The 27,500-nt window shown below is 38.7% G+C and overlaps 2 protein-coding genes across 2 annotated transcripts in view; one reads left to right on the forward strand and one right to left on the reverse strand.

Annotated features, from left to right (window-relative positions):
• Nucleotides 1-27,500, forward strand: part of ric1 (RIC1 homolog, RAB6A GEF complex partner 1) — a 66,677-nt gene that overhangs the window by 37,422 nt on the left and 1,755 nt on the right. Inside the window, exons 8-26 of the mRNA XM_084387227.1 lie at nucleotides 139-227; nucleotides 4,794-4,938; nucleotides 7,293-7,341; nucleotides 8,779-8,925; nucleotides 9,394-9,591; nucleotides 9,684-9,722; nucleotides 10,755-10,865; nucleotides 10,991-11,080; nucleotides 11,167-11,327; nucleotides 11,946-12,084; nucleotides 12,833-12,949; nucleotides 14,084-14,800; nucleotides 16,488-16,646; nucleotides 17,068-17,204; nucleotides 18,983-19,278; nucleotides 19,708-19,908; nucleotides 19,996-20,173; nucleotides 20,861-21,049; nucleotides 23,377-27,500. The exon at nucleotides 23,377-27,500 is cut by the window's right edge and continues 1,755 nt beyond it. Of these exons, the coding sequence (XP_084243353.1) occupies nucleotides 139-227; nucleotides 4,794-4,938; nucleotides 7,293-7,341; nucleotides 8,779-8,925; nucleotides 9,394-9,591; nucleotides 9,684-9,722; nucleotides 10,755-10,865; nucleotides 10,991-11,080; nucleotides 11,167-11,327; nucleotides 11,946-12,084; nucleotides 12,833-12,949; nucleotides 14,084-14,800; nucleotides 16,488-16,646; nucleotides 17,068-17,204; nucleotides 18,983-19,278; nucleotides 19,708-19,908; nucleotides 19,996-20,173; nucleotides 20,861-21,049; nucleotides 23,377-23,689 (3,475 nt within the window). The 3' untranslated portion in view covers nucleotides 23,690-27,500. The remainder of the gene's footprint in view (nucleotides 1-138; nucleotides 228-4,793; nucleotides 4,939-7,292; nucleotides 7,342-8,778; nucleotides 8,926-9,393; nucleotides 9,592-9,683; nucleotides 9,723-10,754; nucleotides 10,866-10,990; nucleotides 11,081-11,166; nucleotides 11,328-11,945; nucleotides 12,085-12,832; nucleotides 12,950-14,083; nucleotides 14,801-16,487; nucleotides 16,647-17,067; nucleotides 17,205-18,982; nucleotides 19,279-19,707; nucleotides 19,909-19,995; nucleotides 20,174-20,860; nucleotides 21,050-23,376) is intronic.
• ermp1 (endoplasmic reticulum metallopeptidase 1) overlaps nucleotides 26,431-27,500 on the reverse strand; it is a 29,471-nt gene continuing 28,401 nt past the window's right edge. Inside the window, exon 15 of the mRNA XM_084387228.1 lies at nucleotides 26,431-27,500. This exon is cut by the window's right edge and continues 2,091 nt beyond it. The gene's annotated coding sequence lies outside the window, so the exon portion shown is untranslated.

A 27,500-nucleotide genomic window follows, 5' to 3' on the forward strand; every position in this document is an offset into this window, starting at 1 on the left:
TTGTATCTGTAGTAATATTTTAGTAGTTATTCTCAGTCTAGATATATTTAATCAGATAGAAATTGCTCTGTTTGTGAGTGATATCATCTCAAATCACCAGAAGAGTGTGTGTGATCATGTTTATTGTGTGTGTTGCAGTGGTTCAGTGTTGGTCTACATGATTGACAGCTCTACAGGATCCATGCAGCTCTCTCATAAACTCGAGTTAACCCCTAAACACTACCCAGGTGAGACACTTCTCTACACACTCCTGTTAAACTCGAGTTAACCCCTAAACACTACCCTGGTGAGACACTTCTCTACACACTCCTGTTAAACTCGAGTTAACCCCTAAACACTACCCAGGTGAGACGCTCCTCACACACTCCTGTTAATCTCGAGTTAACCCCTAAACACTACCCAGGTGAGACACTTCTCTACACACTCCTGTTAAACTCGAGTTAACCCCTAAACACTACCCAGGTGAGACACTCCTCTACACACTCCTGTTAAACTTGAGTTAACCCCTAAACACTACCCAGGTGAGACACTCCTCTACACACTCCTGTTAAACTCGAGTTAACCCCTAAACACTACCCAGGTGAGACACTTCTCTACACACTCCTGTTAAACTCGAGTTAACCCCTAAACACTACCCAGGTGAGACGCTCCTCACACACTCCTGTTAAACTCAAGTTAACCCCTAAACACTACCCAGGTGAGACGCTCCTCTACACACTCCTGTTAAACTCGAGTTAACCCCTAAACACTACCCAGGTGAGACACTCCTCTACACACTCCTGTTAAACTCGAGTTAACCCCTAAACACTACCCAGGTGAGACGCTCCTCACACACTCCTGTTAAACTCAAGTTAACCCCTAAACACTACCCAGGTGAGACGCCCCTCTACACACTCCTGTTAAACTCGAGTTAACCCCTAAACACTACCCAGGTGAGACGCTCCTCACACACTCCTGTTAAACTCGAGTTAACCCCTAAACACTACCCAGGTGAGACACTTCTCTACACACTCCTGTTAAACTCGAGTTAACCCCTAAACACTACCCAGGTGAGACGCCCCTCTACACACTCCTGTTAAACTCGAGTTAACCCCTAAACACTACCCAGGTGAGACACTTCTCTACACACTCCTGTTAAACTCGAGTTAACCCCTAAACACTACCCAGGTGAGACGCTCCTCACACACTCCTGTTAAACTCAAGTTAACCCCTAAACACTACCCAGGTGAGACGCCCCTCTACACACTCCTGTTAAACTCGAGTTAACCCCTAAACTACCCAGGTGAGACACTCCTCTACACACTCCTGTTAAACTCGAGTTAACCCCTAAACACTACCCAGGTGAGACGCTCCTCTACACACTCCTGTTAAACTCGAGTTAACCCCTAAACACTACCCAGGTGAGACACTCCTCACACACTCCTGTTAAACTCGAGTTAACCCCTAAACTACCCAGGTGAGACACTCCTCTACACACTCCTGTTAAACTCGAGTTAACCCCTAAACACTACCCAGGTGAGACGCTCCTCTACACACTCCTGTTAAACTCGAGTTAACCCCTAAACACTACCCAGGTGAGACACTCCTCTACACACTCCTGTTAAACTCAAGTTAACCCCTAAACACTACCCAGGTGAGACGCTCCTCACACTCTCCTGTTAAACTCGAGTTAACCCCTAAACACTACCCAGGTGAGACACTCCTCTACACACTCCTGTTAAACTCAAGTTAACCCCTAAACACTACCCAGGTGAGACGCTCCTCACACTCTCCTGTTAAACTCGAGTTAACCCCTAAACACTACCCAGGTGAGACACTCCTCTACACACTCCTGTTAAACTCAAGTTAACCCCTAAACACTACCCAGGTGAGACGCTCCTCACACTCTCCTGTTAAACTCGAGTTAACCCCTAAACACTACCCAGGTGAGACGCTCCTCACACACTCCTGTTAAACTCGAGTTAACCCCTAAACACTACCCAGGTGAGACACTCCTCACACACTGCTGTTAAACTCGAGTTAACCCCCTAAACACTACCCAGGTGAGACGCTCCTCACACACTCCTGTTAAACTCGAGTTAACCCCTAAACACTACCCAGGTGAGACTCTCCTCACACACTCCTGTTAAACTCGAGTTAACCCCCTAAACACTACCCAGGTGAGACGCTCCTCACACACTCCTGTTAAACTCGAGTTAACCCCTAAACACTACCCAGGTGAGACGCTCCTCACACACTCCTGTTAAACTCGAGTTAACCCCTAAACACTACCCAGGTGAGACGCTCCTCACACACTCCTGTTAAACTCGAGTTAACCCCTAAACACTACCCAGGTGAGACGCTCCTCACACACTCCTGTTAAACTGCAGTGAAACCACAGGATTCAAGCACAGCTTCAGTCAAACCACAGATGGAGGATGATCCTTTTATTTAACCTCAGACCCACAATCCTCTCTGATCGAGTGTTCGCTCGTGATCCACTGACGCCCCCTGGTGGCTGCTGTGTGTGTGTTTGCCTTTGTCGCCTTTGGCTAGTTAGGGACATTTAATTTAATATTCAACAATATTATTGGTCTGCCTGCATTGACACCATTATATGAGACCTGAACTGAGCTGGACGATGACATCATCGGGACTTGACTTTGGGAATCACATCATCAAACCCTCAAATCACTGACTAGATTTCCTCAGAAGTGTCAGTCTGTCAAGTTAGTTTCCTGATCAAGTGAGATAAACCACTGTAACAACAGGAAGTCACTTAGTCCGATTCCAGCTAATGCTGGTTGTTGATCCATAGGCAAGACGTCGAGGCTCAAACTGATTTTCCCAGCTATAGTTTAGGATTTTTAATCAAATTAAAAAAAAAATTATTCTGTTTATTCTTATGAAGATTTGAATGAGGCCAGATTACATTTTTAGCTTTTTTCGAGACACAATGTTTGATTTTTAAAGTATTATTAAATGTTGAAAGTAACTATATTAACTATTAAATAATTAACAGTTAAAATACTTTTACAGCATTTATTTAGTTCTTTAACTGATGTAATTAACTATGCTACTAATGAAACTTTGTTGCAAAGTGTTACTGATATATTTATTTTTTAACTGAAGATTAATTATTTTCATGATTTACTTGCCATGAAAATAGCTGTTAAATTATAAACAAACACAATAATTTGCTAAAATTAAATAACAGTTTAGTAATATTACAGTACAATCAAACTGTCAGTTGTTTTACACTTTATATTTTTATGCATTCAGTAACATTACAGTTCAAGCAAACTACACTTACATTTTTTACACAGATTTTTTTTCGTGCATTTTATTTCTTTAAATGTATTTTTTAGGGCTGGCCAACGATTTATTGCATAATGTATAATTATTTTGTATATATAAATACACACACATGCATGTGTATATTTAATAAAAATGTGTTATTTACATATAAAATAATTATATTTAATATATATTATGTATAAATACAGTATTCAACATCTGAAGTGGATCAAAACCTTTCAAAAAAGTTATACATGAATTTTGAACAATACCCGTTCTTGTCTTAGGACAACTTGATGAACTTTTGTGATCCACTTCAAAAGTTGACTACTGTGTGTGTGTTATATATATATATAGTACCAGTCAAAAGTTTGGAAACATTACTATTTTTAATGTTTTTGAAAGAAGTCTCTTATGCTCATCAAGCCTGCAGTTAAAATATATATATTATGAAATATATGAAATATATATTATGAATTATATTATGAAATATTATTACAATTTAAAATAATGGTTCTCTTTTTTAATATATTTTAAAATGTAATTTATTTTTGTGATGCAAAGCTGAATTTTCATCAGCAAGTACTCCAGTCTTTGGTGTCTTATGATCCTTCAGAAATCATTCTAATATGATGATTTGATACTCAGTTATTATCAATGATGGAAACAGTTGTGCTGTTTAATATATTTTTTTGGAATACTTGTTTCAGGATTCATTGATGAGTAAAACGTTAACAGCATTTATTCATAAAAACAGCATTTATTCAAAATAAAAACATTCCTAACAATATAAATCGTTACCATCACCTTTTATCAATTTAACGCATCCTTGTTGAATTAAAGTACTAATTTCTTTAAAAAAAAATAGTTATTGTTCCCAAACTTTTGAACGGTAGTGTATATTGTTACAAAAGATTTCTATTCTAAATAAATACAGTTCTTTTTAACTTTTTATTCATCAAATAATCCTGAAAAAATATTAAGCAGCACAACTGTTTCCAACATTGATCATAAATCAGCATATTAGGATGATTTCTGAAGGATCATAAGACACCAAAGACTGGAGTACTTGCTGATGAAAATTCAGCTTTGCATTACAAAAATAAATTACATTTTAAAGTATATTAAAAAAGAGAACCATTATTTTAAATTGTAATAATATTTCATAATATTACTGTTTTTTTTTTTTTTTTTTTTTTTTTTTTTTTTTTTTAACTGCAGGCTTGATGAGCATAAGAGACTTCTTTCAAAAACACACACACAAACATATGTAAACTTTTTTTTTGGATGCGATTTAATCCCGATTAATCGTTTCCCAATCCTAGTATTTTTGTTGTTGATTTGCTTTCGGATTGTCTAATTGCATATCCTGTCTGCATAAAAAAAAAATCCCGTTCCAGTTTACTTTCCATCTGCTGCTCCTCATTTCCCTGTGTTCTGGAGACATCTCCCCTGGTTTAGTGTGTGTGACGCTGGTTTAAACACTCCTCTCTCTCTCTCTCTCTCTCTCGTCCCAGATGTGTGGAATAAGACGGGCCCTGTGAAGATGATCCGCTGGTCCCCCGACTGCAGCGTTGCCATGGTGACGTGGGACTGTGGAGGCCTGTCCCTGTGGAGTGTGTTCGGGGCTCATCTCATCTGCACACTCGGAGAGGACTTCGCGTGAGTCTCAATGTTCACACTATCCATCCTAAACAGTGTGTGAGATTAGAATAAGTGTGTCCCAAAGCATAGTATGTTGAAGAGTATGCCGAAAGTCTCCGGATGATCTACTATTCCTGGTGGATTCTCGAAGTGCGGATCCGTGCTCACTATAACCGCTAATAGAAGTACAAACACGAGTAAAAAGTGTTGACCGACGGTTAAGTAGAGAGGTTTAGATAAAGGGGTTTGAGTGACTAATAATCAACATATGTCCTTGTTGCGTATGTTACATGTACTTACCGTACTAATAACAGTAAATGATGCATAATTACATGCAATTAACCCTCAACCAAAGCCTAACCCTATAGTAAGTACATGTAGTTGATTAATATTACTCAGTAATTAAATATATGATTACACTGTAACAATGACACCTTAAAATAAAGTGTAACCAAAATATTTATGTAATGTTATCCGTGTTATGTTTCATCTGCAATAACAACGTGAACTTTTATGAAGATCCGTTTGGCCATTCGCTTTTAAACGCATCATGCATGAATATGAGTTTCGTCATGAAAGACCCGCGACTGCAGATCAACACACTTCTGCATTTCTCTCCGATACAGGAGGATATTAAATGAAATGTGGAGGATTTTATCCTTGACAAGATGATTGACAGGCCAGTTTACGTGGCAAGATGCGTGTAACTAAGCAACCGAGAGCAACCGTTAAAGATGCTATTTTATAACGTGATAGTTTGTCCCAAAGCTTGTCTGCTCTTCTGCTTCACAAAAAGAGTACACACTTTTAGGGCGTAGTGTAAGTAGGCGAGTTGAGACACCGTAACCAGAATATTCACGGATTGAGTTTTGCATCTCGACTTTTGTTTCTGGTTATATTTTACAATAAGGGTAATAAATAGTTTAATGTCAGATTGCTTGACAAACAACACAATTGACATGTATAACAAAACATCCCGATAAGTGTTTACATCAGGGCTCTGAACCGGTTCAAGGAACGAAAACGAAAACCGGAAACGAACGAAATTTGAACAGGAACAAAAACGAAACCGAAAACAAAATCAATTTTAATCGTTCTGAACAGAAACGTTTATTTAAAATGACTATAAACCGGTTAATAACGTTATTTTATCGTTCTCTTTAATATTTTAATTTGCCATTGACCAATCATAAATTTAGTAGTTCAGAATTGTGACGTTGACGATTTGTACAAACTTGCAATTGCACTACCGGTAACGCAAGTCAGCGTAGAGCGCGCATTTTCATGCCTCAAGTACATTCTTTCCCCACTGAGGTCTTCAATGAATGCACAGGTATTGGAGGACATTCTTTTCGTACGTTTAAACAAGCAGTACGGACTTTAAGCTCAAAAAGTTTATGGATTTCGTATAAGTGCTAGCAACTATCGCACATTTTTTTCTATAGTCTTTCAGGTAGCCAAAAACAGGACAGGTAAATGTTTTCTTTATAGACTTTTAATGCTTTGTATTAAAAATAGTAGAAAATTTGTTGTAGTTTTACAATGTTATTGCATTAAGTGATCGTGCTTCGCAGAATGAAATTGTTTATGTGATGCAGTGTTGCGCAGTGTTTGCTTTGAAATTAGCAGTTGACGGTGCATTAAAAGAGCAATGATTGTCCAGTTTATATAATTTTTATATCATGTAATTTCTAAAACAATTCGTGTTGCAAAAAAAAAAAAAATAATAATAATAATAGGTACAAATAATTGTATCACTCTTCAGAAAAGAATTAGCCATAAGAGTGCCAATTTCGATTGTCTAACGGTCCAGTAAAACAGGTCAATATTTTTCCAGCTGTTTATGCTTTGTAATTAATACAGGTATTTCTGTTGTGGTTTTAACAATGTTATGAAATAAATGTTCAAGTTTAATTATCATGTGTTATCTTATTTTTGAGTGAAAATTAGTCTTATTTATACATATTTGTTTAAAGTATAGGCTAAATTAAAATAACGTTATTAACCGGTATTTTATCTAATCAAACCGGTTTCGGAACGGTAATGTTTAACGAGGAACGCAAAAACGGAAACGTTAAAATATCGATTCTGCTCGGAGTGAACCGATTGATTTTTTTTTTCGTTTTTAAGCCCTGGTTTACATTAAACAAATTATGCGATTTAAAAATTGTTAATCCAAACAATAGCAATACTTTTGTTACAGTATTTATTCATCTTTATTAATCTTAGTTAATAATAATAATAATACTGCATTGTTAGTTCATGTTTGTTCGTCCATGCTGTGGAAGTATTTGTCATTATTAGTTCATGTGCAGTAATGAAGTTAACTAATGGAAGCTCATTTTAAAGTGTTGTTGTTTTTCCTGCTGCAGTTATCGCTCAGACGGCACGAAGAAAGATCCTCTGAAGATCAGCTCTATGGTGAGTGTGGAAACATGCTCTTTATTCATCATCATAACACCATTCATAACCATCAGAACACCATTCATCACCATCATAACACCATTCATCACCATCATAACACCATTCATCACCATCATAACACCATTCATAACCATCAGAACACCATTCATCACCATCAGAACACCATTCATAACCATCAGAACACCATTCATCACCATCATAACACCATTCATAACCATCAGAACACCATTCATAACCATCAGAACACCATTCATCACCATCAGAACACCATTCATAACCATCAGAACACCATTCATAACCATCAGAACACCATTCATAACCATCAGAACACCATTCATAACCATCATAACACCATTCATAACCATCATAACACCATTCATAACCATCAGAACACCATTCATAACCACCAACACACCATTCATAACCATCAGAACACCATTCATAACCATCATAACATTCATAAACGGATGGTAAATTTGGCATCAAGACCTGCAGTGTAAACAAGGGCTTATTTTCTGAATAATAACAATTTTACATTTTAAATGTATAAATTTAAACTAATTAGGCTATAATGTTTACCACACGCCCCACACTTTGAAAACCCCTGGTTTAAATGAATACATTATTTGCTTACTGTGTGATTTGTATATTATGTACATTTCAGAAATGCATAACTTAGACATAGTCATATTTGATAACAGATCACTCTAAATTAGACTCGTGCATTTTCTGCTGCTGTGAAACAATATTGTGAAAGCCTATGCAAATAAACGTGAAGTGAACTGAACCTGTAGGGTGTTTAAAATCAAATCACTTTTTGCCATTACTAAATATATATCATATAAAGTTTTAGTTTAAACTATTTATTATATCTGAGTATTATATAATTATTTATTATATTATAATATAATTATACATTTAATTATAGCTGAAATAATTAGTATTTTTTCAAGTAATGATAATGTCTTTAGTGTTAGTGCACATCATCAACGGCTTACATGAGCTGATCTAATGTATAGCTTGAATGCTATAGATATTAGACATTAATGTCTATAGTTCTATGATCAAAGCTCTGTAGTTTTAAAGCACATAATGCAGTGCAAACAATGATTGTCCTCAAAAGCTTGATGATCATATTTGATAATCATGATTTTTAATGATAAATTATGTCTGGACAAAGGACGTTTGTACAATTATACTGAGGGACTTTTACTTGATAAAGAAGGTTATAGGTTCTAATGAGTCACGATCTAATGTATAGCTTGAATTCACACTGTGACGACACACACTTCACCGGATCAGTGTGTTCATCGAGTGGTCATGCTGAGTGCGCTGTAATCCGGTGATGGTCGGTGTCGGTCGGTGTGAACTGGCCTGAAGAGGCTCTGGATGCTGAATGTGTGTGTGTGTGTGTGTGTGTGTGTGTGTGTTCAGAGTTGGGGTGTGGAGGGGTACCACCTGTGGGTGATCAGCAGCTCAGACTCGACTCCTGTGGAAGCGGAAGGAGACGACAAGCTCCAGCAAGCCGGCATTCTGCAGTTTCAGTTCATTAAGAGCGCACTGACCGTCAACCCGTGCACGGTGAGACACACACACACACACACACACACACACACACACACACACACACACACACACACACACACACACCACTGTCACTAGTTTAAACACAGACGCATCTGCATGTGTGATTAGAGTTCAGGGTTAAACGCGTCGTTAAGAGTCTGATGTGCTTCAGCTCCTCATGGACTCTTAAGTTGACTCGTAAGAAAAGATCTTTTAATGTGTCCAGATGTAGTTTTAGATGGTAACACTTTACAATAAGGTTCATTATTTTATTTTTTTAATTTTAATGTATTAACTAACATGAACTAACAATAAGCAATACATTAGTTCCAGTATTTATAATCTTTGTTAATGTTAGTTAATAAGAATTAATTGCATGAGTGTTTTTGCTGTTTATGCACATGGAACAGTGATGATCAGATGTAAGAGGGTACATGCAGTATTGATGGTTGTGTGTGTGTGTGTGTGTGTGTGTGAGATCAGAGTAACCAGGAGCAGGTGCTGCTGCAGGGAGAGGACCGTCTGTATCTGACCTGTGGAGACCCGACTCAGGCTCACAGCGGGCCGGATAAGAGCTCGTCTCGGGACACTGGGACTCCTCTGCACCGGCCCTCGCTCTCCACGCCTCTCTCTCAGGGGCTCAGCACTTTACTGGGACACAAGCACTGGCAGGTGGTTCAGGTACATCACCACACACCATCACACTCCATCACACGCTCCAGATTGTTCACCTCAGACTCTGAAATATGCTTCTGTTCCTCTGAATCCTGCAGATTCACAGCACATATCTAGAGACCAACTGGCCCATCAGGGTAAGAACCGCCTCGCTGGCTCATATTCTCAACACTTCATGATATTTTATACTATTAAGACTATTTTAAAACTGTTTAAACCTTGAATGATCTATAATATGTGCACCACAATACATTTGTTACCTCATGCAACAATGCAATATGACTTTATGATCTCAATATAAACTAGCATTCAACAGTTTGGGGTCAGTAAAATCAATACATTTATTCAACAAGAATGCATTAAAACGATCAAAAGACATGACAATTATTTATAATATTACAAAAGATTATATTTCAAATAAATGCTGTTCTTTTAAACGTTCTATTCATCGAAGATATCTCAGTTTCCACAAAAATATGAACTGTTTTAAAAATTTATGATAATCATAAATGTTTCTTGAGTATCAAATCATCATATTAGAGTGATTTGTGAAGGATCATGTGACACTGAAGACTGGAGTAATGATGCTGAACATTCAGCTTTGATCACAGGAATAAATTACACTTTACTGTATATTCACATAGAAAACAGATGATTTACATTGGAATAATATTTCACTATTTTGCTGTTTTTACTGTATTTTACTGTGCTTTGGTGAGCAGAGAATCTAACCAACCCCTTTTTGATGAATCAAGGCAATATATTTGTGTAATATTGAATATATTTTATAGTATGCCTTTGTCTATTTACTTGTAATTCTTAATTTTTTATGTTTAAGTGTCCCTTGCTCATTGAAAGTTGCCACAGTTTCACTTTTTTTTTTATAACCACACAAGTTAGTAATGTTGTGATTCTCCTCGTAGACGTTTGCCTCGGTTCATGGCTTATAACTCTTCAACAAAACTTAAAAAAATTCCTTTGGGGGTAAAAATGAATGGGAAAAATTCGAGAACCAGCGCTGCTTAAAAACTGTGCGGGCACTAATGCTCTTTATAGATATGCAAATGTGGGTGGTCATATGCTAATGAGCTTTTCACTGTTCCATTTGGTTCCAGAAATCCAGTTTTTGATGAAATGAGTGATTAATCTGGCTGTCTTTGTGTGTTTAGTTTGCAGCGATAGACTGGTCTGGTCAGTGTGTGGCCGTCGCTGGTCGCCGTGGATTTGCACATTATTCTTTATATTCCAGGAAATGGAAACTGTTCGGTAACGTCACACAGGTAAACGTCCCTCCATCAGTGTGTTTTCATTTAAAAGGTAAAAGCCTGTGATGGAAACTTTCTTAAATGATGTGTGTTTTCATTTAAAAGGTAAAAGCCTGTGATGAAATGATGTGTGTTTTCAGGAGCAGAATATGGCGGTGACGGGCGGTCTCGCGTGGTGGAACGACTTTGTTGTTATTGCGTGTTATAATTTCATCGACCGGCAGGAAGAGGCAAGAACGCTTGCATTAATGTTCCTCTGATTTCTCAGTATTGATCTGTGTGTGTGATGGAATGTCTTGTGTTTTCATGGCTTTAGCTGAGGCTGTACGTGCGCTCGGCTAATCTGGATAACGCGTTTGCTAGCGTCACCAAACTTCATGCCGACACACTGTTGCTGAACGTGTTTCGTAACGTGGTGATTCTGTTCCGGGCCGACTGCTCTATCTGCCTGTACAGCATCGAGAGACGACACGACAGGTGACGCACACGCACACACACACACACACACACACACTGACATAGATCATCTGGAATTAATAGACTAGTTCATTTTGTAATAATCCATTAAAAACCCAGCAATTGTTAGTAAACCCTGTCATCATGAAATTCACTGGTGCTACATTTAAAATATTAAATGAATATATAAAAGAGAAAAACATCTGCAAAAAACAAACTGATAAAAAAAAACAAGCAAAAAAATGCAAAAGTAAAGACACATTTAGAAATGCTTTTTATTTATAATTTTGTGTTTTTTATTTTTATATGCATTTATTTTTATATAAAATATTATTAAAAGTGAGCTTTTTCTAAAGTCTTTTCTTTTCTGAATGAACTAATGGATCAATCCTGTGTTTCCAAACCTTGATTTTCCTAAAGAGTTTTGTCATAATAATGGAAAATGTCAGTCAATATAAAAGGTGAATAATTATATTTAATTCTGTTATTTCAAGCACTTTGGTGCTCCATAGATATGACCCAGAATGCCTTTTTTAGACTATTTTATGTTTTTTGTACACGACAAGTGTTTTGTAAGATGGAAGTTTGTTGTATTTGTCATGAACATGTCTTGATGTTTCCGTGTGTGTGTGTCATCAGCCCGAACCCGTCAGCCAGTGTGGAGCTGTTGCAGGAGGTCTCGATGTCTCGCTATATTCCTCACCCTGGTCTAGTGGTGTCTGTGACCCTCACGTCAGTGCGGACCGAGACCGGGATCACACTCAAAGCCCCACAGCAGGTACACGCACTCTCTCGCACTCTCTCACACACTCACACACACTCATGCACACTCTCACATGCACACTTTCACATACACACTTTCACACACACACACACACACACACACACACACACACACACACACACACACACACACTCTCGCACACTCACGCACAAACTCTCGCACACTCATGCACACTCATGCACACACTCTCGCACACTCACGCACACTCATGCACACTCATTCGCACACTCACGCACACTCATGCACACACTCTCGCACACTCACGCACACTCACGCACACTCATGCACACTCATGCACACTCATGCACACTCATGCACACTCACGCACACACTCATGCACACACTCTCGCACACTCAGTCACGCACACTTTCACACACACACACACACACACACACACACGCACACACACTCGCACACTCACACTCAAGCACACTCACACATGCACACTCTCACACACTCTCACACACTTACGCACACTCACCATACTCACACATTCACTCATGCACATTCACACCCTCATGCACACTCACACACTCATGCACACTCTCACATGCGCACACTCACATGCACACACTCACGCACTCACGCACACTCCTCACACACTCATGCACACTCTCACACACTCGCGCACACTCTCTCGCGCACACTCTCTCGCACACACTTTCTCGCACACACACTCTCGCGCACACACTCACGCACACACTCCTGCATGCGTACTCATGACCTGTGTGTGTGTGTCAGGCCTGTTCGGCTGAGAGTATCCTGTTGAATTTGGCTGGTCAGCTGATCATGCTGCAGAGAGATCGATCCGGGCCACAGGTACGAGAGAAGGACACGCCAGCCAATCAGACGATGCTGGTGAGTCTGATGCCCCGCCCCTTATCCTGATCCAATAGAGCACAAGAGTGTTCGGTTCTGTGAGGAAAGATCTCATTCTTTCTTTTTCTTGATAAGGAAATGATAATTAATAATAACTTACCTGTTTAAGACAGATGTTCTGTGAGGTTGTTAATCGATGATATATGCTTTTGTTATTTCAGCTTTTTTTTTTTTTATAATCATGTTTATTCCAAATAAAAACACTTTAGTGCCGGCAGCTCTCATGAAGTACTGCAAATATATGTAAACATATAAAATTACATAACCAAGTCAATCTCCCTATGCTCTCAAACTACTGTATCCATGCATATTTTGCAATAAATGTAAAATATATTGTTCATATATACATATATACACACTCTACCGGTCAAAAGTTTCTTCTGCTCACTAAAGCTGCATTTATTTGATCAAAAATACAGTAAAAACAGTGAAATATTATTACAATGTAAATCATCTGTTTTCTATGTGAATATACAGTAAAGTGTAATTTATTCCTGTGATCAAAGCTGAATTTTCAGCATCATTACTCCAGTCTTCAGTGTCACATGATCCTTCACAAATCATTCTAATATATACATTATCAACATCTTTAAATCAGTAGTTTCATGTTTCTCCATTGATTGTCATGTGCAATGCTTCATGGGATTGTAGTTCACAGTCTTTCTGTCCACAGTGTTTTGTGCTTTTTAACATTAGTTAATGCACTGTGAACTAACATGAACAATGAACGGCTGGATTTATTAATGATTATTAAATACTGTTACAAATTGTAGGTAACACTTTATTTTACAGTGTCCTTGTTGCATATGTTACATGTACTTACCATAGAAATAACAGAAAATTATGCATAATTACATGCAACTAACCCTCAACCAAACCCTAACCCTATTAGTACATGTTAATTAATATCACTCAGTACTTAAATGTATAATTACACTGTAACAATGACACCTTAAAATAAAGTGTAGCCCAAATGTGTTGCTCATTGTTAGTTCTGGTTAGTTAAAATAAATCACAGAAAAAAGTGGGCGGCGCTGTTGCTCTCCCTGAATGTCAGTCTGTGATGGTGATCCATTATCTGTCTCTTGACTAACGCGTGTCTCCCTCCATCAGCCGTTCTGTGCGCCGGTGGTTCTGGCTCAGTGTGTGGAGAACGTCTGGACCACATGTCGCAGCAACCGCAAGAAACGGCACCTGATGGAGGCGCTGTGGCTCTCGTGCGGAGAGGCGGGGATGAAGGTGTGGCTCCCACTGTTTCCCAGAGACCACCGCAAACCCCACTCGTTCCTGTCGCGCAGAATCATGCTACCCTTCCACATCAACATCTACCCGCTAACCGTGCTCTTCGAGGACGCGCTAATCCTCGGCGCCTCCAATGAAACCATGCTGTTCGACGGCCTGAGCTCGTCCTCCGAGACGCTCGAGACGCTCTTCCCGTTTTGCACGGTGGAACGAACATCTCAGATCTACCTCCATCATATCCTACGCCAGCTGCTAATGCGTAACCTGGGCGAGCAGGCGCTAATGCTAGCGCAGTCGTGCGCGGCGCTGCCGTACTTCCCGCACGTGCTGGAGCTCATGGTGCACGTGGTTCTGGAGGAGGAGGCCACGTCTCGAGAGCCCATCCCAGACCCGCTGCTGCCCACCGTGGCCAAGTTCGTCACCGAGTTCCCACTGTTCCTGCAGACTATCGTCCACTGCGCGCGCAAGACCGAGTACGCGCTGTGGAACTACCTGTTCGCCGCCGTCGGGAACCCCAAAGACCTGTTCGAGGAGTGTTTGATGGCGCAGGATCTGGACACGGCCGCGTCGTACCTGATCATCCTGCAGGTGAGGCCTAAACCTAGAAATAAACACACAATTTAAGAACAAAACACTTGATATACAGTACTGTACAAAAGTCTTAGGCATGTTAATATCCCACAAGTCAGTTATTTCTATCTTTTGCTGTAGTGTGTCAGTAGGACATATCAGTTTACATTTCCAAACATTCTTTTTGCCATTAATTGTAATAATCCAGTGAGATTTGTGTATGCACAAGGAGTCTGACAACAGCCGGTATGATCTGATCTCACCATCATCGAGTCCGTCTGTGATTACATGAAGAAACAGAAGAAACTGAGACAGACTAAATCCAGAAGAACTGCGGGAACGTCTCCGAGACGCTTGAAGAAACCTTCCTGCAAAGCTGTACTGTGAAGAGTACTGGCACTTGTGTTAAAATGCTGTAAAGTGAGAATGCTTTCAGAAATAAAATCACAAATTGAATTTATTTCTGATTTAATTTCTATTAACTAATTCAAATCAATATATGGTGTAACGACCCTTTGCTGTTTAAAACGGCTTTTGTCCAGGTACACTTGCGCATAGTTTTTCAGGTAGCTTTGCAGGAAGGTTTCTTCAAGCGTCTCGGAGACGTTCCCGCAGTTCTTCTGGATTTAGTCTGTCTCAGTTTCTTCTGTTTCTTCACAGACGGACTCGATGATGGTGAGATCAGATCATACCGGCTGCTGTCAGACACAAATCTCACTGGATTATTACAATTAATGGCAAAAAGAATGTTTGGAAATGTAAACTGATATTTCCTACTGACACACTACAGCAAAAGATATAAATAACTGACTTAAAACCATTGGGGGATATTAACATGCCTAAGACTTTTGCACATCACTGTATACTTTGAGAATACAAAAATAAAATAAAAACACTTGAAATGTCATCATTATCTGTAGTTTCTCACCATTTATGTTTATCTATTTTACATCTTCAGTAGTTAAATCCACTTTAAATGGTCTGTGATGTAATAAATAAATAATTAAAATTAAACAGTTTAATGTAAAGAAACATTAAAGGAAGTATTTTGTTAGATGTTCCCAGGACATTTTTATAGTTTTTTACCACAAGTACACGACCAGTCAGAAGTTTTGGGTTGGTAAGATTTTTTATGTTTTTGAAAGAAGTCTCTTCTGCTCACCAAGGCTGTGTTTATTTGATTAAAAATACACCAACAACAAAAAACAGCAAAATTGTGAAATATTATTCCAGTGTAAATCAGCAGTTCTTTATGTGAATATACAGTAAAGTGTAATTTATTCCTGTGATCAAAGCTGAATGTTCAGCATCATTACTCCAGTCTTCAGTGTCACATGATCCTTCAGAAATCATTCTGATATGATGAGTTGATGCTCAATAAATATTCCTCATTATTAGCTATGTTTAAAACAGTTATTTACATACATTACATTTATTGATGAATAGAAAGTTCAAAAGAACAGCATTTATCTGAAATAGAAAGCTTGAATAAAGAATTAATTTCACATGTCTAAATATACAATTGTTTATGTGACCTCTCACTCAGGTTTGTGTTGATAAAATATGATACAGTACATACATGATTATCATTTACACTGATTGTATGAACTAATGGAACAGTCCTAAACAGCTTTTTCATAATAGAGGGGGCATCTAATTGAATAATCCTATTTTATTCACATTATTTTATGATATTTGTTTGCAGAATATGGAGGTTCCAGCGGTGAGCCGTCAACACGCCACTCTGCTCTTCAACACGGCCCTCGAGCAGGGCAAATGGGATCTGTGTCGTCACATGATCCGCTTCCTCAAGGCCATTGGTTCAGGGGAGAGCGAGACTCCGCCCAGCACACCCACCACACAGGTGAGCAGACGTCAGATGGTGTGATGATTGGAGATGTGTGTGTGTGCATGGTGTTGACGTGCTCGTGTGATGATTGGAGATATGTGTGTGTGTGTGCGCATGGTGTTGAGGTGCTCGTGTGATGATTGGAGATGTGTGTGTGTGTGTGTGTGCGCATGGTGTTGAGGTGCTTGTGTGATGATTGGAGATGTGTGTGTGTGTGCATGGTGTTGAGATGTTCATGTGATGATTGGAGATGTGTGTGTACATGGTGTTGAAATGCTCATGTTGAAGCTCATGTGATGATTGGAGATGTGTGTGTGTGTGTGTACATGGTGTTGAGATGTTCATGTGATGATTGGAGATGTGTGTGTACATGGTGTTGAAATGCTCATGTTGAAGCTCATGTGATGATTGGAGATGTGTGTGTGTGTGTGTGCAGGAGCAGAGCTCTACGGGAGGCTTTGAGTTTTTCCGTAACCGCAGCATCAGTATGTCTCAGTCTGTCGACAGCATCACAGGAGGGAAGTTTAACCTGCAGAAAACCCTGAGCATGCCCTCCGGCCCGTCCTGCAAAGGGTAACACACACTCTACACACATGCAGATACAGGGCTCGACACAACGCTTGTCCGGGACAAGTGGGTTTTTTGAAGGGGAAAGCAAGGTTGTGCTGTTGAGCCTCTCACAGCCTCATGAGGAGAAATGGAAACAAATGAGCGCAAAACACACACAAAGATACTCTGTTAACATACTGTGTTAAAAATTCAAAATGTGGAGTTTTTATATTTATAACATATGATGCAGTTTAGCAACATCACACTACCAAGAGTGCTGAATACCATCACGATTGAAAATGTGACACCAATTTCATACGACCGTTCAATAAACAAGTGATTAAAATGAGGTCACTTACATTTTAGACGCACTATTGACTGTTTTTGTTCTATTTCAGCAGCGAAAATAGTTCCAAACAAAGATCAGAGCAGAACCAGAACGCATCTCACAGCAACACACAAGCAACACACATCCCTGTTTCATTACTGAATGATTCAGCATTTTTGACTCATTCATAAACAACTGCCTTATTCTTGAACGAATCGTTTGAAGAAATGACTCAATGACTCGCTCATTAAGACGGTCACCTGCCGCCACCTACAGGTGGTTTAGTTTCGTTTTTTAAAAGTATCATTCTTTCCAACATTTCTTATTTGTATATATAAAAAAATTATATTTAAAGCAATCTCATAACATCATTTAATGCAGTTGTCATTTTTCAGTGCAAATTATTTAGTTTTATTGGTAACAGCCTTATAGTGTATTATAATTCTAATTTAATTTATTGATCAAATTTAAGAATTAAAAATGAAAGATGAAGCATACAGTATATGTAAAATGATTAGGGGGGAAAATGCCCTTTATAAAGGTTAAAATATCATACATATGCAGATTTAAGCATGTCAAAGCTGACTGAACACTGATGAGAATATTGCTTCAGAATAAATTATATTTACAGCACAAACAAACTCTTATTTTTTCTGGACAAGCTCATTTTTTACTCGGACAAGTGATTGACCGGTTTACTTGTCTGAAGGACAAGCACATGAAAAGGCTTAATGTCGAGCCCTGAGATAGTTAAGAGTGATTCAAATGTTCGTCTCACAGCTTTACCAGACAGTAACTCAGTGTTGGGAGTAGGGCTGGGCAAAAGCGATTTTTCGATTAATCGGTTTTTAAAATGTGGTCGATTCAAATCATTTTTTTCCCATATTTATTTATCTATCACCCAAAAGCCAGTATTAGTTTTCCTCCACTGTTCATAGGCTTGCATGTTACAGCTAATGCTGTGAGATTTTATGTGTGTTTTATCTTAAACATATAATAACCTGATCCTGTTTGATCAAGACATGCGACTGTTCTTGATCTTGCATCAAAATCCTGTCTATTCATTGAATGTATTTGAATTATAGAGTTGGGTTCTGCGTTAATGTACCCTAGTGTACCTAAAAATAAAAAGAGTTTAATATACAGGTTTATGGCTCTTAAGTTTACAAATGGTTAATTAATAAAATGAAATTATGTTCACTGTTCTTTTTTTAATAAATATAGGATTTGTATTAAATCTATATTCAATTAGTCGAACCGGAAATCGAGTTATGAATCAAAATTGTATCGAAAATCGAATCTAATTGAGAGCTTGCGAATTGAAACCGAATCGAATTGGAACATCTGAATCGATACCCAGCCCTAGCTGAGAAGTCTGATTTATTCAGATAATAAAGATTCTTTATTTCCACACAACATGTTTCGGCTCATATGACGTGTGTGTGTGTGTGTGTGTGTGTGTGTGTGTCCTCAGTGGCGAGCGCTGGTGTAAGGACGGTGACTCCGCGGAGAACCTCTACATTGACCTGATGCTGTGGAGACACGCTCGGCTCCTGCTGGAGCAGGTCCGGCTGCGGGACCTGGGCTGTTTCTCCGCTCAGCTGGGCTTCGAGCTGATTGGCTGGCTGTGTCGGGAGCGCACGCGAGTGGCTCGTGTCGATGACTTCGTCACCGCGCTCAAATGCCTGCACAAGGACTTCCTGTGGCCGTTTCCCGTCATCCCAGCATGCTCTATTAGCTCGCCACTGAAGAACGGACGCTGCCGCCCAGGTGTGTGAACCATTTTTTTTCTCCAGTTATGCCATAACAGTCTGTATCACAAGACTAATGCTAATCACAAATGACTAATATATATATATATATAATATGATCTATATTAATTTATCATTGTGTGTGTGTGTATCAGTATCAGATATCAGATACAGAAATTTAGAGAGAAAATAAATAAAAAAGTTAGTAAATATATATATATTTTTTTAGTGCCGTGCAACGATTAATCGCTTTCAAAATAAAAGTTTGTTTACATAATATATGTGTAATATTTTATATATAAATAACACTTTTTTTTAAAATGTATGCACACGTGTGTGTGTGTATTTATTTATTTATTTATTTATTTATTTATTTATTTATTTATATATATATATATGTATGAGGTTATGACTTTCCAATCACATGAACTCTCTCTCTCTCTCGTAGTGTTGAGTTCTCGTTTGCTGAAGTCTCAGTCTGCGGACAGTTTGCTGAACAGTGACATGGACACCACGCCCCCTCAGGTCACCCCAGCCAATCACAGCTGGCTTGATGGCTTGGGGGCGGTGCCTAAGGAACTAGACTCCGCCTCCTCTCACGGAGGACCGCAGACCCAGGAGGCTTTTCTCTCTCCTCTTATTAACAAAGGTAAGAGAATAAAATCTCTCTCTCTCTCTCTCTCTCTCTCTCTCTCTCTCTCTCTCTGTCTTATTTTCTTTTAATTAATCCGTTCAGGAGAGGAGTACAGCATCGGTTCAGCCACGGACCTCACTGAGACCAGTTCGATGGTGGATGGTGATTGGACGATGGTCGATGAGAATTTCTCCACCCTCAGTCTCAGCCAATCAGAGCTGGAGCACATCTCTATGGAGCTGGCCAATAAAGGGCCGCACAAGAGTCAAGTGCAGCTCCGGTGAGTCTTCATGAGATCATCAACCGATAACCAATCAAATCACTGACTGTGTTTGACATGACAAGATGCTTTAAGTGCTTGAATTTGACTTTTTGAAATGTAAGTCCTGGGAAATGCTTGAAAACAGACATATTTATGAAAAGCGCTTGATTTATTGAAAGACAATATATGTGAAATTAGTGTTTAAATTTATTGATAAAACAATCTTTTCACACTAAATGAACGCTGTGGTCCGTCTGATATTGATATAGAGGCATTTCTCATGGCTATGAGTGCGATATTGCTCATAAATATCCAAGGATATGTTACATCTTTCATTCTTCAGCTCAATCATATATTCATAGGAGTTTCCACAGTCACTGCATCCGCTGCACTTTATTTGTACCATTTTGTTTTATTGGTTTATTTTTGTTTATCTGTTTACCTTTTTTAGAATTTGAAAGATAAGATATAAAGATAAATTTAAATATATAAAGATTTATATAAAGATTTTAAAGATAAAAGATACAGATATTGTTTGATAAGTGAGATCTCTGATTGAAGTCCTTGAAAAGCAAAAAAGTAGTTCTTGAAAAGTCCTTGAATTTCCTCTTACAGTGTCTGTATGATCCCTGGTTATCATGCATGCTCTCGTGTGTGTGTGTGTGTGTGTGTGTGTGTGTGTGTGTGTGTGTGTGTGTTTCTCAGGTATCTCCTGCACGTGTTCATGGAGGCGGGCTGTCTGGAGTGGTGTGTGATCATCGGGCTGATCTTACGGGACGCCAGCGTGATCAAGCAGGTCGTGGGCTTCTTGGACAGTCCAGAGGTCCCGGCAGAGACGGTGCAGAGCATCAGAGCCGGGCTGATGGCGGTCGACCTCTGGGTCTCGTCTGATTGGTCAGTGTTATACGGCTCGGATACACTGAGTAAATCAAATGATGAAGAAAACGTAGATATACAGTACCGTTGAAAAGTTTGGGGTCGGCAAGATTTACTTATGTTACTGAAAGAAGTCTCTTCTCATTTATTTGAACAAAAATACATAAAAAATTATTACAATTTTTATGGAAGCTTGTTTCCATCACAGAATAAAAAATAAAAAAGGTAATTGTGACTTTTTATGTCACAATTTAGATATTTTTTATCACAATTGTGAGTTTTATATCTTTTTATCTCAGAATTGAATGATTATATCTCGCAATTATAGATCTGACTTAATTGCGAGTTCTGGCAAACTTGTGATTGACTTTTTAAGTTGCAATCAGTGATGGGAATAACGGCGTTATAAATAAACGGCGTTACTAACGACTGTCAATAAAATGCGGCGTTACTATAATTGAGCTCACTGAAGCGGTTTTCATCCGAGTAGGCTCTCTCTCAGCCATAGGACCTGCAAAGTTTTTTTCTCGTGTGTGTGTGTGTGTGTGTGTGTGTGTGTGTGTGTGTGTGTGTGTGTGTGTGTGTGTGTGTGTGTGTGTGTGTGTGTGTGTGTGTGTGTGTGTGTGTGTGTGTGTGTGTGTGTGTGTGTGTTTATGAGGCGCTGGACTGGACAAAAGCGAGGCGAACGCGCTCGACAGTGCCTGAGAGAGACCGAGTGTCCGAGCATAAATACTTTATTTATAAATAAATGACACATTTCAGCATTAGAATAATCTCTGAAGCATATTGGTATCATATGCAATGTTTTAATTAGTTTCTATAACATGGTTATACAATAAAACTCCAAAACAACCTGCAGGGAACGTTCAAAGCAAACATCTTTGTTCGACCGGTTGTGAACACAGAACACGACTAGAATTTGGCTAAAATAACCTCTGATGATGACGTTCTCTGTAGGTTATAAAAATAAACCCCCAAAAGATTATATTTTATTATTATTATTAATGTTGGTACATTGTTCAGTATTATATTGAGAGCACTTTTTTTAAAACTTACTATTGTGAGGAAGAAAATACTTCAAGTAGGCTATACGGTATGTCTACCAGTTGTAAAGGTGTGTGTGTTTTAAAATGTTAATTATATGCACTAGTGTATGTGTATTTTTTTATAACTATTTATTTATTTTTGATACATTTCTTAAGAAGCATAATTTATTTTAGACTTATTTGATGGCCAGTTGTGGTCTGTGCAATAAATATTACAGTTCTAAACCATCTATTGTGTTTAGTTGTTCCACTATAGTAATGATAATATATAATATTGTTTAATATTTAAGTTAAGAGGTCTCTCTCACATTGTCCCACAGCAACATTAAAATAGTGTAGATTAGTGTACAATGTTTTATAATAATAAGATGTTCTATTTAGTGTCCATTTCATTCATTTAACATGTTCATATTGGAGGGTATCCAAAACATTTCTTATATTTAAACTTTTTTTTTTAAAGTAACACAATAGTTACTTTCCCTGGTAATTAGTTACTTTTGTAATGATGTAATTCAGTTACTAACGCAGTTACTTTTTGTGAGAAGTAACTAGTAACTATAACTAATTACTTTTTTAAAATAACTTACACTGGTTGCAAATCTGAAGAAATGATTTGTTTACTTAGAATTGGTCTTTATAACTTGCGATTGTGAGTTTATATCTTACAATTTTGAGAAAAGATGTCAGAACTCGCAATTAAGTCAGAATTGTGAGATATAAACTGGTGATTGTGGGATAGTCTCAATTATCTTTTCAAATGTTTTATTCTGTGGCGGAAACAAGCTTCCATAGTTTTCATGTGAATATATGAATTTTCAGCATCATTACTATGATTTATGTACCGAGACACTCGGTCTTTATGATTATTATCAATGTTTCATATTTTTGTGATACATTGATACATTTTATTTTTCAGGATTCTTTGATGAATAAATTTCAAAAGAACAGCATTTATGAAAATAGTTAAAATTGAGTCAAAAAAGGGTTGTTATTACTGTCACAGTTAAAAGTCATAATTTAGTTAGTCACTTTTGATCAATTTAATGCATCCTTGCTGAAGAAAAGCTGAATGGCAACATGTCATTTTATTGTTTTTTTCCATCTTTGATATTTTGAATTTGGACTGCAGTACCGACCTCGACCACTAGCTTTAACTAATGTTAACTAATGAACCTTATTGTAAACTGTTACCCATAACCCATGTATAATGTTTAAGAAGTTCATTGATTAATGTTGCAATGGACGTGTTTATTTCATGATATGCTCACTGACTTCCTCTCTGATGTCATTTCCTGTCAGTTTGGGCTACAAGCCGTTCCTGCACCTGATTGGCCCGCAGCTGCTGAAGCTCTCAGAGGTTCCCGAGGAGCCGGTTCAGCCCGAGCCGTTCCAGCCGAGCGGGGCCTCGGAGCCCGAGCCCAGAGCCGAGGACGCCCGCGGGGTCGTGACCTCTGCCCACCCGCTGCGACCCCGCGGGGTCGTGACCTCTGCCCACCCGCTGCCCCTGGACGGCCCCTGTGGAGCCAGCGCTCGACCCCTGGAGGACACGCCCGAGGAGCCCGCGCAGCAGGAGGCCCTGGAGGAGGGGGCGTACGACTGCACGCTCTCATGAGTGTGTGTGTGTGTGTGTGTGTGTGAGAGACGCTGGATGAGGGCTCGTACGACTGCACTCTCTCATGACCAGTTACGTGTGTGTGTGTGTGTGTGTGTGTTGTCAAAAATACCGACTTAGGTACCAAGTCGGTACTACTGACATTTTAAAATTGTGACTCTTTGAGGGCTGAGCGGAATCATAAACACCTGTGATTGGCTGTTGTTCACGTGCTCGTCAGACATGTCTGTGATTGGCTACAATGATCAACGCACGGGAGTGTTTTCTTTCAAACTCTCACGTGTGTGTCTGTGCAAGCGCTCGCTGAAGAGCCTCATTGATGTGTATTTACAACATGTTTTTGAAGCGCTGATCATTGTAGCCAATCACAGACAGATCTGATGAGCTTGTGAACACAACGGCCAATCACAGGTGTTTATGATTCCGCTCATCAGCGCTCAGTCACAATTTAAAATTTTCAGTACCGACTTGGTTCCGAAGTTGGTACTTTTGAGAACACTAGTGTGTGTGTGTATGTATGTGTGTGAGCCGCTGGACGAGGGGTCGTACGACTGCACACTCTCATGACCCGTCTGTGCTGCTCCGTGACCGGTTACGTGTGTGTGTGTGTGTGTCTTTTTATTTGATTGCGGCTCCATCCAGACTGCAGTGTCGTGTGTGTTTTGCAGTGTTTTCTCCATCCTGTGGTCAAATGCGGCGTCATGTTTCTCTCTCTTCACGTAAACACTGCAAGCAACAACAACATCATATTTGGTATTATTGTCTTACTTTGCTTTTATATTTTCCAGCACAAATATCAAGACACATTTACTGGAGAAGCAGCAGCAGGACTGAAGAGGGGTCAGAAACATCAGATATCTGTTCTTGTTATAACCATAAACTTCTCTTTTAATAAGATATTAAGTGTTGTTTTCAGACTCTAAAGTCCAGTGTAAAACAGGCGTAATCAAACTCAGACATGAGTTATTTCTCAACATTATTTTACAGCCAATCTGTTACTGATATTATTAGATGTGCAGTTTCATCACTATATTAGATATATTTTCTTGAATTAAATATACATTTTTGATCATTTAAGTTGTTTTATTGTAAAACAAGACTTTATCTTCAGTCATTCTGCTTCTTCTCCAGTAAATGTGTCTTGATTTAAGAATGTTTGGATATTTGTGCTGGAAAACAAGACGGAAACTAAACGCAAAATAAGACAAAAATAGAAAAAAAATTATTTTATTTTTTGCAGTGTCGCTACAACATCAGCTCTCGCAACCAGCTTTACACCAAATCATGATTTCATAAAACACACACACTCACACACACTCACTCAAACACACACTCTCTCAAACACACACACACTCTCTCAAACACACACACTCACACACACTCTCTCAAACACACACACACACACACACTCTCTCAAACACACACACTCTCTCAAACACACACACACTCTCTCAAACACACACACACACACACACACTCTCTCAAACACACACACACACACACTCTCTCAAACACACACACACTCTCTCAAACACACACACACACACACTCACTCTCACACTCGCACACAAGCACACGTTTCTCCCTTCATGAGTCAGATGTAGTGTTTATCACAATGATTTTTTCTTTTTTATGGTTTGTTTTTGCTCTGGCTTCATGTTTTAAAGCTCATCATGAAATATCAGCCCTTGTTTTATTGGCTGCAGATATACATGTGAGGAAGACTGACCCGTTTGACCCTCGTTGACCTCTCAGATCTCCATCGTGTGTGTGTGTGTGTGTGTGTGTGTCTCGTCTTCTCTTCACACTGCAGGTTTAGCTGTTTTTAAGGTGTAAAGCGTCCAACACTATATTCTTCTTCTTCTTCTTCTTCCGCTCGTGTTCCTGATGTGGAGGAAAGTTTCCTCCACAGCCGGGATGATCACACGTTATTTTCCTGTCGTTAACCTGAGACGTGCAGTGTGTCATCACTATATCCCGACTGACAGCATTATTGCGTTTTCTTCTGAATTGTTGCAGTTTTACGTTTATTTATTTGAGGAGCATCTGGACAAAGAGACGGACGTGTTCATTGGGTTCAGGGAGAGATTGGTGTGTGTTTTCCAACATCTGAACGGCATCAGTATTAAACGAGTGTTCAGTGTTCGTCTTCAGGAACGTCACGCCTTCAGAACGGACCAAATCATCCACGCTTACGGAATGCCTTTGTATTATGATTATTATTCTAGTTCTTATGCATCATCGACGCTCGTCGTCGTCTGAGTATTTAGCAGCTTTAATGAGACGCATCTTTATTTTAATGTTTTATTTCCCCCTGAACGGCTCGAACGAGCAGCTTAAACCGGTTCAAACCAGCTGACAAGTGCCCGAATCCCAGTAAAACCAGCGCTTTCTTCTCCTCCTGACGCAGGTTTATGTTCTCGTGAGGAACATGTGCAGTGATGATCATGATATTCACAAACCAAAGAGAGCGTCTGGATGTGTGTGTGTGAGATTCACTGACATGTTCATGGTACAGATTACCCACAATCCCTCTGTCCCGCTGACGTCACTGGACTGATGTTGAGCTGGAGGGTTTTATCTGGACGTTTCTTCTCAATGAAGTGTACAGAGAGAGTTTGCTGTACAATAACTTTTCTACTCAGTTTTCTATATTTCCTGTACATAAAGAACAATAAATTATTTTTTAAACATCACGTGATCTGTGTGTGTTTTCAGGAATCTTCATATGGAGTCGGTGGCAGAAATTAATACTTTTATTCATCAGAGACACATTAAATGTATCAAAAGTGGCATTTATAATGTTACAAAAGATTCTATTTCAAATAAATGCTGCTCTTTTCAACTTGATTTCACAGTTTGCATGATCATATGAAGCCGTTTTCAACACTGATAATAATCATAAATGTTAATGAGCATCAAATCATCATATCAGAATGATTTGTGAAGGATCATGTGACACTGAAGACTGGAGTAATGATGCTGAAAATTCAGCTTTGATCACAGGAATAAATTACACTTTACTGTATATTCACAGAAAACTGATGATTTACATAATTATGATTTTTTTTTTTTTTTATTACTGTATTTTTGATCAGATAAATCCAGTCTTGGTGAGCAGAAGAGACTTCAGAAAACATTCAAAATCTTACTGAGGCTAAAATAGCTTCAATCTAAGTAAAAAATATTAAAATTGTTGATTAACTGAACAAATGAAGGAGTGAAAAATAGACAAATGACAGGAGACAGAAAATGATTTTGTCATAGAAAATTGATTTGTCTTGCAAGAACAATTCAGTGCAGCTTATGAGACTATAACAATCAGAACCAGACAAGTGAAGACTTTCACACAAATCTGACAGGAACTCAAACTATGACAATTATTACACAAAATTACTCCAGTGATTCAGAACAACAGAGTGTGTGTGTGACAGTTTGAATCATCAAGTCACATTTTAACCTTAATTCTTCAGAGTGGATGTTATAATTATTTAATTAATTCTGTGTATAATTGCTGTAGTTTGTCAGACATGCAAATGTAATGAACAAGGTTTCTTAGTAAAAGCTCCCATAAGACCTTGATGTCTAGCATTAATACATATTTAAAAAAGCAGAATAACAAAATAATTCTCATTGAACAAATATCATCCCAAATAAAACCACAAAAGCAGGTTATTATACTAATCAACAGCATGAATCAAACATTCGCTAGCTTATCCGTTATATTTCCTCTGAAATCTGAGACTAAGAACCACTTGCTTGACTTGAAATTAGTTTGAGATTTTACAATCAAAAAGTGCTCGATTCATTA

Source organism: Rutilus rutilus (assembly GCF_951802725.1).
Source record: "Rutilus rutilus genome assembly, chromosome: 18".
Classification (NCBI taxonomy): domain Eukaryota; kingdom Metazoa; phylum Chordata; class Actinopteri; order Cypriniformes; family Leuciscidae; genus Rutilus; species Rutilus rutilus.